Here is a 14,639-nt window from a genome sequence, read left to right as displayed (position 1 = left end):
AGTTCTTTTCTGGTCCTTTATTTCGCCTGCTAAGTTGATCACGTACTGTTTGAATAAGTTTTAAGAATTTAATGCCTGTCTTTCTGATGGTTTTACAGTGAATACTAACTATTCTTTGTTTTTCACAGGAAAGAAGAAATCCCTCCAAAATCACAGCCAGTCTCCTTACCTGAGGAACTGAATCGAGTTCGGTTATCAAGGCATAAACTAGAACGCTGGTGTCACATGCCCTTCTTTGCTAAAACTGTCACAGGCTGTTTTGTGCGGATTGGCATTGGAAACCATAATAGCAAGCCAGTTTACCGGGTTGGTATTCTTCCCTTGGACAATTCTGCATATTTTAAATATAATGATTGTCTACTGGGAGTGGGAGCTTCCGAACAAATCTGTTATTCTTCTGCCACCATTTGACTGTATTAGTCAGCTTCCCTTATAACTAGAAAAAGTAGCCCACGCACTTGGGAGGCTGGTTTGAGGATTTTTGTGAGTTTGAAGCCAGGCTACAGAGTGAGACCCTCCCTGTCTCAAGAACAGAAATGGCCAGGTATGATAGCATAGGCTTATAATCCTAGCACTTGAAAGACAGAGGCAAGAGAATTTCTTCAAGCTCGTCTAGTCTGCAGGGGAAATTCTAGTTCCACCAGTGCTATCAAGATCCTGAGCGAGAATAGACAGTGGTACTTCATGCCTTTAATCCCAGCACTTGGGAGGCAGAGGCAGGCAGATCTCTGAATTCAAGGACAGCCAGGTCTATTGAGTGAGTTCCAGAGCAGCCAGAGCTACACGGAAAAACCTTGTCTCTAAAAAACAAAAAACAAAACAAAAACAAAACAAAACAAAAAGCACAAAAAGAAAACCAAGAACAAGAAGCCAGCAGAACCTCTCAGTGGTTTCTACCATCTCCCAGTATTGCAAACCCAAAGTAAGACTTCAGCACATGGGCCTTTGGGGGACACTTAGGAGCCAGACTAGCAGAAGAGAAACTGGATTGTAGGCAAACAGCTTATACTACAGTGAGAATCATTCACAATTAAATGAAAGGGTGCTTGGGAGCCCCAGAACTGGTGTACTTGGGTTCAGAATCATTTTCTCTTCCCCTTTCAACATGAAAGGGAGAAGGACACTCATGACATAGTTGTTCAGACTTATATCGAAGTTTTGTTTATTTGAGAAATAAGTGAATGAAATTTTTCTCTGAATGCAAAGTTGCCATGTTGTATACCAACTCACCTCTAGACCTAGGGGAAAGAAATAAGGTAACTCCAATTTTCCTGGTTCTTGTGTGTCCCAGCTCTGTAGCTGTGGTTTGGATGCTAGAACCAAGCTGTTTTCCTTCTTTTTCTTATTTATTTTTTAGATGGGTCTTATGACATTGTCCACACTGACCTTGAAGTCTACACCCACGTACTTACACACATACACACCAAAAATAGGGTTTCTCTGTGTAGCCCTGGCTGTCCTAGAGCTTGCTCTGTAGACCAGACTGGCCTCTAACTCAAGAGATCTGCCTGTCTCTGCCTCCCAAGTGCTGGACTAAAGGTGTGTGTCACCACTGCCCAGAAAACTGGTGCCCCACCCCAACTCCATCCCTACCTCCCTCCCCTTACCCCTGGAGACAAGGGTCTCATTTATGGATTGTTGGAATTGAAGGCACGTACAATCATGTTTGGCTTTAAACTCGTGATCCTCTGACCTCAGCCTCCCAAGTTGGGACCCCCATGCTGGTCCCATTTGATTGTTTTGTTTTCAGTTGTCTAGTTTTAGTATAGTTTTCTCCTTGTGTAAGTACTAGTACCCATGAAACTCACCTCCATGCTCTTCTCATTTGAACGATAGAAATATCCAGTAAGCCAGACATGACAGCACATGCCCATAGTATTCACATTCAGAGACTAAGGCAAAAGAACAAACTTAGTGAGTTTCAGACCAGCTTGGGCTACACAGTGAGCTCAAGAGCGGCCTAAACTACATTCAAGATGGTGTCTCAATTTAAAAAACAAACAAACAAAAAATTATCTCAAAAACTAGGAAACTAGGTGCTCAGACTGGGGACATAGCTTATTAGGTGAAGTGCTTCTACATAAGCAGGAGGACTTGCATTCAGGTCCCCAGCACCCATACAAAAGCATGTTTTGGCAGTACACATATGTAACCTGTGCTGAGGCAGGTCCCAGGGGCTCACTGGCCAGTCCATCTGGGACACCAGTCTCCCTGTTCAGTGAAAGACCTCTTCTCAAAAAATACAGCAGAAAATGACAGGACACCTGGCCTTCTGGTCTCCATATGAGCACAAACATACAAATTTTAAAATCTTAAAAAAAAATTACTTCACTGGGCTGGTGGCGCATACCTTTAATCCCAGCACTCATTTGAGAGCAATGGTCTACAAAGCAAGTTCCAGGACAGCCAGGGCTATTACACAGAATTCCTGTCTTGAAAAACAAAAAACAAACAAAAAATTACTTATTATTACTGTGTGTAAGGTGTATGTTGGGAAAGAATTGTATGTAGAATTCCGAGGACTATCTTGGAGTTGGTTCTCTCCTTTCACAGGGTTCAGGGAGGTTGTCAGGCTTGCGTCATCAAGTAGCATGTTCTGCTTTTGCTGTCTGTCACTCTACTGCTGTTGTAGTGCCGTGGCGCATGTGTGGAAGTCTGAAGGAAACTTTGGGAAGCCAGTTCGTTCTTCTCACCTTGTTTCTTACCCTGTGACCTCTAGGAGGCCAGCTGGCTCTGAGCTTCCCGGTAATTCTTCTGTCCCTGCTCTCTTCTCCACATGGAAGCTCTGGAATTTCATATGTGCTCCACCCCATCTGCCTTCTTTTGGGGGATAATGAAGTGAGACAGGTTTCTCTGTGTAGCCCTGGCTGTCCTGGAACTAGCTCTGTAGACCAGGTTGGTCTCAAACTCAGAGACCCACTTGCCTCTGCCTCCCAAATGCTGGGATTAAAGGTGTGTGCCCCCAGCCCAGCTCACTTCTAGCTTAATATATAGGCTCTAGATAGCAAATTTGGGTTGTCAGGCCTTTGCACTTAACTGTTTTGCCTTTTGATCCGTCTCCCTAGCTCAAACTTTTCTCTCTCTCTCTTTTTGTTTTCTTTTTTTTCTTTTTTTTTTTTTTTTTTGGAGACAGGGTTTCTCTGTGTAGCCCTGGCTATCCTGGAACTCAATTTATAGACCAGACGCTGACCTCAAACTCCAAGATCCACTTGCCTTTGCCTCTCAAGTACTAGGAATAAAGGTGTACTCCACTATTGCCCAACCCAAACTTTCTTACACACACACTATAAATAAGAGTCAGGTGTAGTCCAGTGCTAGAAACATGGACTGAGTGCTTGGGAACAGAGCCAGGAGATTGGAGCCTGGAGTTCAAGAGCATTCAAGAGCAGCCTGGCCAACATAGTGAAACCCTGTCTCATTTGAAAAAGACGAAAGGCAAGGAGGGGGTTTTGAGGGTGGCTTAGTGAATGAGAGCATTTGTCACCAGAGCTCAGTCCCCAGAAGTTAAATGGTGGAAAAAGAAGCCACTGTGGGTTGTCATCTGAACTCCACATATTTCTTGGCAGTAACATTCATTTAGCCAGGATGGTGTAGGATGAAATGGTTCAGTTCATAAAGGCACAATCAAACCTGACAGTTGACTTATTCCCTGGAACCAGCACTGAACAGAACTGAAACTCACAAGTTATCTTCTGGCCTCCACAATGTGGCACATATATGCCTGCATGTAGGCACACGCACAGAATAAATGAAAGTAAATTTTGTTTTTTAAGGATGTCTGGGAATGTCAGTTCCTTAGCTAGCATGTTCAACACTCAGAAACAATAAAAAAGCAAAAGAACTGACCTTTGATGTTTCTATAGTGGGCCCCTCCAGACTAACTGCCTTTTCCTGGACCTTGCTTGCCCTAAGCATAAGACTTAGTGGCCTGAGCCATCTGGATTCTCAGCATGAGAAAGGTCCCTGTGGACTCCTCTTTCACAGTTCTTCAGTCTTCGGCAGAGACAAAAGAACGATGATGTGGAAAGCTCTGGAAGAGGCTTTTTACTGGTATCTGTTCTTTCTCTTAGGTGGCTGAAATTACGGGTGTTGTGGAAACTGCCAAAGTTTACCAGCTGGGTGGTACCAGAACAAACAAAGGGCTGCAGCTACGGTAAGAGGCACTTCCTGAGCCAGGCATGAAGATAAACCCCTATAATTCTAGCACAGTGGCAGAAACAGGATAATGACTGCAAGTTCAAGGCCAGCCTGGCATACATGGTGAATGCCAGACCACCTAGAGTCATCTTATGAAATATGTCCTCCCTCTTCGTCCTCCTCACCCCTTTTCCCTTGCTTTCTTGTGACAAGGTCTTGCTGGATAACCCAAGCTGGACACAAACTCATAATCCTGCCTCAACTTTCCAAGGCTTGGGATAATGGTGGGTGCCACCACACCCAGGCGTAAGAGGTCCTCTTACGCCTCTTAGTTCCCTCCGCAGATGGACTGCTTCTTGGGCTGTCGTTGCCTCCAATATGATGTTCGTAGCATTGGGCACTAACTGTGGTCTCCACAATACACAGAGGAAAGCTTGGGTCTGTGTTTCCTGGAGAGAAGTTACTGTCTCCCAGAAGGGAGGAAGACTGCTATATGTTGTGGTATACGTAAGGACAGTAGCCAGGTCCATGAGACGCTCCTGCCAGAGCCAGAGACATTTTCTGTGAGGACAGTCAGAAGTCTTGCTTCCTTCTGATCCTGGCTTTCTTAACTAGCCTCACCTTTGACAAGTAAGGTCAGCTTTCCAGACTTATTTTCCTCTTCAGGGAATTGGAAATGTCATCTACTCAGTACATAATTTCTGTTGTACCTGGTCCTGTCCTTGACTTTAAGAAAAGGGAGACAACAAATACACAAGTCTGCGTCCCTTCCCCCACGAACCCTAAGAATTCTAAAGACCCCATGTCAGAAGGTATAAAAAGTTTGCCAGAATCATGTAGCAGATAGCAAGTAACATATTTGACTGTCCCCTTGCCCAGTTCCTGCCACCACAGTCTTTCCATTTCCTCCCAAATCCTCACCCCACATCCTCCCTACTTTGTTTAAGCAGAGTTTGGGGGCTGGCAAGATGGCTCAGAGGATAAAGGTACTTGCCGCAAAGATGGTGACCTGAGTTCAGTCCTAGGAACCCACGTGGAAGGAGGGAACTGACTCTGGCAAGTTGTCCTCTGTGACACTTGCAGTTGTAGACATGTTCTCTCTCTCTCTCTCTCACACACACACACACACACACACGCACGCACACACACGCACACACACACAAATTTAATATTTTTGTTTTAGTAAGAACTGGTTGAGGGGCTAGAGAGAAAGGCTCTATTATTAAGAGTCCTTGCTGGTCTTTTAGAGTTGGGTTCAGTTTCCAGCACCTACATGGTGGCTCATAACCACCTATAACTCTTTCTGGCCTCCCCAGGCATACACACATAGATACTTGTAGAAATATATACATATACATTTTTTTAATCTGTTTTTTTGTTTTTAAAGAAGAAATAAAAAAGAGCTGGTTGGGCCAGTGTCCAGAGAAATCTCTAAGAGGATGGCATTGAGTCCCCAAACTTTGCCAAGCACTGGTCAGTAGAAACACTTTTCTTCAGTTCATCCCAGGACCTGTGCAGAGTGCATACTGACACCGATGGGCTCTGGAGGCTTTATAATAAACAGACTTCTGAAGGACTTGCCAAGTGTCCTTGGTTTCCACTGTTAGTCCTGGCTACCCATTGAAACCACCCCTGGGAGTTGGTGTTGTGCCTGGGCTTAATAGTTAGGTCTAGTTGTTTTAGTGGTACAGTTTTTATGTCTCTTTGGTAATTCAGAGACCCACAGACACAGGTAATATACACAGTCTGGTAGGGTTGCTTATCTGGTTATCAACGTGCACATTCTTGGAGATGCTGTCTCTTTTATGTAGGCATGGCAGTGACCAACGAGTGTTTCGCCTAGAGTTTGTGTCAAACCAGGAATTCACAGAAAGTGAATTCATGAAGTGGAAAGAAGCGGTAAGTGGCTAGGCTACCAGCAGTTGTTTGTGGACATGTTCTTTCCTAAATCCCTCAATTGACAACTTTTTTTTTTTTTTATCATATGTTGGTCCAGATGTTTTCGGCTGGCATGCAGTTGCCTACTCTAGATGAAATCAATAAAAAGGAATTATCTATTAAAGATGCTCTCAATTATAAATTTAATGATCAGGACATTGAGGAGGTAAGAAACCTGAATCCTAGGGCCTGGGTTCTTTAAGAATCAGTTTGGAGAAGGTCATGCTTGTCTTGACATTTTCTGTGATATGTGAAATTAATTAAAGGGATGCTTACTGTTGCTATCTTGTTACTTATGCTTCATCAAGCCTCCCCAATACATTCTCATCTACAGTGAGACCACATAGACTCAAGTCTGTAAGGATGTGTATTCTCCTAGGCTTGGTTCTTCTAGAACTTTCTTTCTCCAAAATTTTCAGTAAAATTCCTGGATCTCTGTTCTCTTGGACAGTGGCTAGCCTTACAATACCAGGCCTTTGTGCTGCTGCTGCTGCTGTATATTGGTGCATGCTCCTTCATACTATCCCAGAAGAATCTCCGTGATCCTGGAAACACAGTATCCCTTGGAATGAATTTCTCACCCTCTGGGGCAGGACACTGCTATTTATAGGATAAGCAGTTCCCCTTTAACTAGCAGCTTACCTTCAAAATGGGCTCCCCTAGCCCATCTACAAAAGTAGTTTAGGAATGCCTCACTGCTGGTGTCTCCTCTCTGGTACAGATTGTAAAAGAGAAAGAAAGGTTCAGAAAAGCTCCACCAAACTATGCTATGAAGAAGACTCAGCTGCTAAAGGAAAAGGTAGGACTTACCTTGTTAAGATGGAAAAGTCACACTGGTGTTCATTCTCTGATGCCAAGTCAGTGATAGCAGGACGGGGAGAACATGCTGGGCTCTGTGCTGGGCTCTGTATTCTTGATCCCCAGCAGCTTTCCTTCCTGTAAGTGCAGTCGATCTTGTCTTTCCATTTTCCTTATTTCCGATGCTTTTGTTTTGTTTTACTATGAACGTCACTATGACAGGTGGTTTACCATTCCATCCATCAAGATAGGATGGACCTAGTTTTGGAAGTTTATTCATGTGGGCCTACTGTAGTCTAAGGTTAATTACTGTTGCATCTTTACTATCTAGGCTTCTAGAGCCCAGTAACTAATGGGAAGGTAGGTGTTGCTACTGTAAAAAAAGACACACCTTGACTTTGTCAAGTACTTTTTTTTTTTTTTAACTACTTCACATTTCTTGTCATTGGTTCATCATGTGAGGTGCCTTACCTGGGCTGTATGAAATATTTAATTAGAGAGCTAACAACAGCCAAAAGCTCACATGTCTCTATGTGTACAGGCCATGGCTGAGGACCTGGGTGATCAGGACAAAGCCAAACAAATCCAAGATCAGCTAAATGAGCTAGAGGAGCGGGCAGAAGCCCTGGACCGCCAGCGGACCAAGAACATATCTGCTATCAGGTGTGTCAGTATGCCTGTTTTGGGAAGGACCCTGTCCTTGGTCGGCCTGTAGCCTTGTCCGCTCTGTGCTTCACACACTCCACAGGTTTCTGGGGTGCCGAGGTTCCAAGCTGCTCTAGCCCTCTCACAGCCCACTGACTGACCTCTCTTACTTTGTAGCTATATCAACCAGCGGAATCGGGAGTGGAACATTGTGGAGTCTGAGAAGGCTCTAGTGGTGAGTTTTAAACTTCATATGGATTACTAAAATACTCTAGTAAAATGGTAGGCATTCCAGCATGATGGCACACACCTGTAATACCAGCACTTGGGAGATAGCACCAGGAAGGTCAGTAGTTCAAGGCCAGCCTCAGCTTGTATTACTGTCCAAGGCCAGTCTGGGTTATATAAGACCCTGTTTCAAAAGAATGAAATTAGGACTAGTGAGATGGCTTAGTAGATAAAAATGCTTGCCATGCAAGGTTGGTGCCCTGGATTCAAGCCCTAGAACCCACATAGAGGTGGAAGGGGAAAACCAACTCTACAAACTTATCCTTTGACCTCCACACATACAATCATGGCAGGCATGTGCCTCCCCACAGATAACAAAATAATTTAGGTTAAATAAAAATTTTTGTGTATTATTTTTTTTATATTTTTGTATATTATCCATGCGTAGATTTAAATTATTGAAATGACATATACATTTAGCATGAGTTCACTCTCTTCTTCATATCTGCTCAGTACATTCTAATGTGATACAAAGTAATGGTTTTCTGGCCTGTTCTGCCCTTACATTTGTTTTTATCTTTGAGGTTGTTGCTCCTGTATCTATTTTGTTGGGGGGGGGTGTTTGGTTCCTACTTCTATGTCTATTTTGTTAAGGGGGTGAGTGGGGTTGATTGTTGCTCCTGTATCTGTTCTGTTGGAGCATGTTTGGTTATTGTGCTAGTATCTATTCTGTTGAGGGAGGTTTGGTTCTTGGTCCTGTATCTCTTTTTGTAGGGAGAGGTTTTTGTTCTTGAGCATGTATCTATTGGAGGTTGTTATTCCTGTATCTGTTTTGTTGGCGGCAGGTTTGATTTTTGCTCCTGTACCTATTCTATTGGGGGTTGATTGTTGCTCCAGCATCTATTCTGTTGGGGGTTGTTTTGTTTTTGTTCTTGTTCTGCAATGTTCAGCCTTGAACCTTGTGTGCTAGACAAGTGCTTTATCACTGAAAAGGACATGCAGCTTTTGAATTTTTTCCTAGTTCCTTGCAAAGATGTTATTTATGTGTAAGCTTAGGACAAATGAGAGGAGGGGAGAAGCTCTAATGCATATTTTCTGTTTTAGGCTGAAAGTCACAACATGAAAAACCAGCAGATGGATCCCTTTACGAGGCGGCAGTGCAAACCCACCATCGTGTCCAATGTGAGTGCCTGAAGAACGTTTTTAGTTAGGACCTAGATTCTAGGACATAAAGTGAATCCCGTTAGGAAATTAATAAAGAAGTTAAAAATAATGTTTTTCTAGCTGGGATTTGCTTGCCTTGAACTTTCTTTTTTATCTTGCTATAGGGCAAACAGGTAGTGAAAACCTAGGAGTTAACCCTGTGTATCAGGGTGCGTTTTCAGTACAGCAGATGTTATTATGATCCATAATGCGTGGGACTAAAAACATCTCAGAACTGAGCATATTTAAACTTGGAACTAACTATTAGCAGTATATATAAAGATATCTTGGGGCTGAGCCCCAGGTCTACAGAAGAAATGCATTTGTTTTGAATGTGTGTATATTTCACCTGAAGGTAGCGTTTAATCATACCTTTCTTAGATATTGAAGCATTATGGACTTTGGGTTATCATACACAGAGGGTACACAGCCTGTGTATGTTGGCTAGCATGGGGGCCTGGACAGGCTGTTTTGAAGGTTTTCATTGTGCTTTTCTGCTGCTGACTTGAGGGAAACGACTGGAGCTGCTGGTGGATGCCCATTAGTACTTGGGATGTTAATGGGAGTAAGTGGGAGAGAATTTGGCATGGGACTCGGAATGTTAAGCTCTTTAAAATAATCTATGTATTTTCTCTCCCAGTCCAGAGACCCAGCTGTTCAGGCTGCCATTTTGGCCCAGCTAAATGCAAAATACGGTTCAGGAGTATTGCCAGATGCTCCAAAGGAAATGAGCAAGGCAAGTAGAAGCTGTGGGGCTGGGCTGCTGGCTAGGACCTAAGAGCCCACCTAGCCTTGTATCAGCCTGATGTTTGTATAGGGAGGAACGTGCATTGTGCTTGCAGTTCTTTCTCCAGTTATGCACGAATGTAGGCACTGGCACTGAATTGTGATCGATTCTAAACCACTGCTTGATGAGACCTGGACTGTGTCCAGGCTACTAACTTCTAGACTCTACAGCACATTTTCTCTTACAGAAGACAGTGTGTCTTGTGTATCTTATAGGATAATTAGAAGAAACGAGGGGCAAGTAAGGATCAGACAGTTTTAAGAGTAAAGGCAGAGATGGTGATCCGGGAGCAGCTCCTTTAGCTGTTTGTTTTTCTTTTCCCTGGAACAGTCTTCCTGTGGCCTGGGCTGGGCTTGAGCTTGCAGAGACCTCTGCCTCTGCATCCTCCCAAGTGCTGAGATTGCAGATGTGGTGGCACATGCCTGTACTCAGGAGGTGAAGGAACCCTTGTTCTTAATCAGGAGTTCAAGAGTTTGAAGGCCAGCCTGAGTTCATGAGACCCTGTTTCAAAGAAAGGAAATAAATAGGAGCTGGGGTATGGCTCAGTTGGCAGAGTGCTCGCCTAGTGCAGCATACGAGCATTTCATGAAACTGGGTGGCTCCTGTCCTTTATACCTCCCTGCGGGGGTGAAGGCTGATGCATCAGAATGAAGCAGGTAGTTTTCAATTTCAGATCTTTCCTGACTAACCTTATGAATGCCATGAATCTTGGGTTAGAAGGGGGCCTATTGTCTTAAGCCTGCCCTTTCCATTCATATGCCACAAACAAGTCTGCCTTCTCCTTTGCACGTTGAAGCCTAAAAAGGCTCCAAAAGAGAAGGCCCTTTGTTCATGGTCTCTCCTGGTCTCCCTGAGAGAAACAATCTGAAAGGAGCCCTAGAGCTAGAGAAAGAGAGTACAGCTAAGGTGGAGAGGGTGTGCCTGGCAAGCTCAAGGTACTGGGTTCCATTCACCAGTACCACACAAAAAGTAAAATATGTATATATGTGAATATATATATATATAGTTTGTTTGGTTTGTTTTGTTTTTTAAGAAAAAAATGTCAAGGGAGGAGCTAGTGAGATGATTTTATTGGTACAAAAGCGTGAAGACTTGAGTTCGATTCCCAGAACCTATGTAAAAATGCCTGACATAGTGGCTTACATCTGTAATGACAGTGCCAGGAGGCAGAGGGGATCCTGGACCTGCTGGGCACTGGCCTAGTCTAATTGGTGAGCTCAAGGCCAATGGGAGATCCTGTCTGAAGGAGATATAAATAGCCTTTCTGAAGATTTCACACAAGCTCATTGTCCACATGTGTGTAACATTAAAAAAGATGGGAGAGCTTATTATAAAAAGCATATGATCGGGGGCTGGAGAGATGGCTCAGAGGGTAAGAGCGTTGCCTGCTCTTCCAAAAGTCCTGAGTTCAATTCCCAGCAACCACATGGTGGCTCACAACCATCTGTAATGAGATCTGGTGCCCTCTTCTGACCTGCGGGCATACACATAGACAGAATATTGTATACATAATAAATAAATAAATTTTTTTTAAGAAAGCATATGATCTTGAGCAAGAGCTTTGACCATCATTGACTGCTGTTTCTTTAAATATGTTTATATTTTATTTATTTTATGTGTGTGAATGTTTTACCTCTATGTATGACTATCACATGATGTGCCTGGTATCCATAGAGGTCGGAAGAAGGCATCTGATCCCTTGGAACTGGAGTTATGTATGGGTGTGACCTTTGATGTGGGTGCTGGGCACTCAATCCAGGTCCTCTGAAAGTGCTCTTAACCTCTGAGGCAAGGCAACCTTCTAGCCTCTCTGTTTGCATATATGTTTTATAACATAAATGTTTCCTTTTCTCATTGCAGGGTCAGGGAAAGGATAAAGATTTGAATTCTAAGTCAGCCAGTGACCTCTCAGAAGACTTGTTCAAAGTCCATGATTTTGATGTGAAGATTGACTTACAGGTTCCGAGCTCAGGTGTGTGTGTGTTGGGACATGGAAGGGGCACTGAGGACCAGATAGATTTGTGGATCTCTCAGCCTGGAGTCTTGACTGTGGGGAAGAAAAGGAGGTGCTGCTTCTCATGATCATAGAGCCAAGGTCAGATAGGCTACAGGTCCTTCTTGGGAGAGCAGGCTCCAGTCAGCAAGGCTACATGAAAGAGGGAAGGCAAGATCAGAAGGTCTGTACAGATCCTTAGTTTGCCAATTTGTTCTTTCCCAGAGTCCAAAGCTTTGGCCATCACCTCCAAGGCCCCACCAGCCAAGGATGGAGCTCCAAGGAGATCTCTGAACTTAGAAGACTACAAAAAACGACGGGGGCTTATTTGAGCACTCCCAGCCTGCTGCTTCCAACCCTGCATGCCCCGTCAGGGTCTGACTTTCCTCTTTTCCTCTGGTTTGCCCTCTTTGGGCTGGAGCAGCAGTGGAACTGGGAAGAGACTCTAAACTGCCAGTCATTGTAATATAAGCCATTTGCTGTATAGACCTCCCTTGTCTGCACCATCTTCCACCAGCCCCACCCCCACCCAAGGTGGATATGTTTCCTGTCTTTAGATTTGTGTTTGCCCTCCCCACCGGCTTTTGGTTTTTAACTAGCACAGTTTGGCCACTCTGCACATTCAGTATTACCGTGGAGCTGGGGTTCTTGTAGAGTCCCTGGTGGCAACAGTGGCAGCATTTCAGTGTCCTCTTCAGACTGCCCTGGGCCCGACCCTTGAACATGGCACCTAACCCCTGCAGAGAGAGTGGGGACTGAGCATCTGCTGTCCTCTTTCCTCTCTTCATTTTTCCTTTCTTCCTGTGCCCATGGAAGAGGGATTTTCAAAAACAGTTTAGTTTCCAAAAAATGTACATTTATGGGGAGGGAGGGGGTCTAATTTGAGAGTGTGTGTGGGTGCGGTGTGTGTGTGTGTGTGTGTGTGTGTGTGTGTGTGTGTGTGTGTGTGTGGATTTTTTATCATTTTTTAAAATGCAGTACTCTTTGTATCAGTCTGTCATGGGTCTATAGCTGTTTCAGATTTTTTTTTTTTTGAGCTGTACTTGAGCATCTGAAACTGCAAGAAAGAAACTGATTAAATGTGATTCTTACTAAACAGGCTTGACTGCTGTAGCTGTGTAACTTCTCCCCTCTTCCCCAGCACTGCCCTACCCCACAGGAAACGCCCATCTAGCCCCCTTGCCCCATAGGCACTGTCCAGGTAGGTGGGCAAGAAGCTCGTGGCAGGTCCCCGGGAGGTTAGCCAGAGTTTTGCTCATTTCACAGGCACAGCCTGTGACTTTTTGATTGAACGTAGTGTGTCCCATCCCTCTCAGTGTACCTGCCTACCTTTTCCTAGTTGATTGTATTTGATGTCTGGCAAGAATAACACTTTGTTTTGTTTTGTTTTTTTAAAGAAATAATTCAACATGAATGTGGAGAGCAAACAGGAAAAGATGTAGGTTTCAAATGTTACCAGCATGTGCATTGGTTGCGTGCGTGCCCGTGTGTGTCTGTGTGTGTATGTGTGGTAAGCACATATATATACTGTGCAGCTAGGGTGAAGCCAGCAAAGAGGTGTGTGTGTCGTTATGAAATGTTTGAAAAGAGATAAGCTGACTGCTTGATAATCATTCTCAGGTGTAAAGCTCCAACTGTAAATAAAAGTGGCATTTAACAAATCTTTTCAGAACAAAGTACAGCTGATGATACCCTCCAGCGCTCGGCTAGAGAGTCAGCTGAGAGCTGAGATTCCACACAGTGCGGGCTCGAGCTCTGCTCTGCTCTACTTCACTCAACTCCTGGATAAGGAAGGGATGATGGGAAATCATGGTATTTAGTATTTAAGCAAAAATGGACTTAATAGTTCTAATGGTTGAGTAAAGCCTCGGTGTTGCTTTATCTTAGTTTACATTTTTACTTCTTTAAAAGGCAGCAACAGATGGTTCTGAAGAAGTGTTGTGACTGTAGAATCAGCCGTGTGGCTGTTCCCCAGCTGGTGTAGCTGTGGTACAGAGCTGGGTAGAGGATCGCGATGGATTCCTTGCAATCATACGTACTTGAAGAGTCCATCGGCTGACGCTCTTACAGACCGTGGTGTAAATGTGGGATTGCAGACCTTGACCTCCACCTGCACTCTAGCAGGGTCCCGGAACTGCTGGGACCTCTCCTATCATGTCAGACTTGGACTTTTTCTTCTTGTTTAAAGGACATACAACCATAGAATCCATATACCCTGTGGAGTCATCCTGGCCCACGTGTAGATCTGTATCTAGTATCATTTGGATTTGGACAAGTGTCGATGACATTATGGCTGTGTAATAAAATTTTTATTAAAACTGCCACACACTGTAGCCCCTTTGCCACAACCCACCTGCAGCTGCCGAAACCCTCGTTCTGAGACGCCAAAGCACAGAGCAGGGAGGAGAGCCCACCAGAGAAGACTGAAAGGTAACCTGGCAACTGACCCACCTGTCTGGTGATTCCAGTCAACAACATTGAGCATCCCCCTGCAGGCTCAGCTGAGGATGGGGACCTCTGAGCCAAGATCTCAGCCAGTCCCCCAACCGGGCTTCCCATCAGCAGCCTGTCCACCACCCCAACTTCACTTCAGTGTTGAAGAATGTAGCACCCAAACATCTAATGTCTACATTTTTTTCAGCTCTGGGAAGTAACAGTATCCAGATGCCTAGGTCATGCTGTCTGTAGAACTGGTGTCTGATTTTCTGGCAGAGAAAGTCTTATTTTCTGTGAAGTCCTGACTTGTCACTCAAACTAAAGATATTTCTAAATAAACGGTTAAACGATGGCATTTTAACAAGGGATCAGATTTAGTACAAAGTTTGCATCCCAAGTGGTACCCTTAAAGTCCTGTGTAGAAGTCCCAGAGAACTCTCTCTCTCTCTTTTTTTTTTTTTTTTGGTTTTTCGA

The 14,639-nt window shown here is 44.2% G+C and overlaps 1 protein-coding gene across 1 annotated transcript in view; it reads left to right on the top strand.

Annotated features, from left to right (window-relative positions):
• Nucleotides 1-14,053, top strand: part of Rtf1 (RTF1 homolog, Paf1/RNA polymerase II complex component) — a 59,860-nt gene extending 45,807 nt beyond the window's left edge. Inside the window, exons 8-18 of the mRNA XM_048459563.3 lie at nt 129-306; nt 4,071-4,153; nt 5,949-6,036; nt 6,134-6,241; nt 6,797-6,874; nt 7,415-7,536; nt 7,696-7,753; nt 8,851-8,928; nt 9,590-9,685; nt 11,597-11,708; nt 11,955-14,053. Coding sequence (XP_048315520.2) covers nt 129-306; nt 4,071-4,153; nt 5,949-6,036; nt 6,134-6,241; nt 6,797-6,874; nt 7,415-7,536; nt 7,696-7,753; nt 8,851-8,928; nt 9,590-9,685; nt 11,597-11,708; nt 11,955-12,061 — 1,108 coding nt within the window. The 3' untranslated portion in view covers nt 12,062-14,053. The remainder of the gene's footprint in view (nt 1-128; nt 307-4,070; nt 4,154-5,948; nt 6,037-6,133; nt 6,242-6,796; nt 6,875-7,414; nt 7,537-7,695; nt 7,754-8,850; nt 8,929-9,589; nt 9,686-11,596; nt 11,709-11,954) is intronic.
• The last annotated feature ends 586 nt before the right edge of the window (nt 14,054-14,639 follow it).

Source organism: Myodes glareolus, chromosome 10 (genome assembly GCF_982192425.1).
Source record: "Myodes glareolus chromosome 10, mMyoGla1.1, whole genome shotgun sequence".
In the NCBI taxonomy this organism is placed as follows: Eukaryota; Metazoa; Chordata; class Mammalia; order Rodentia; family Cricetidae; genus Myodes; species Myodes glareolus.
This window is presented reverse-complemented; position numbering and strand designations above follow the sequence as displayed.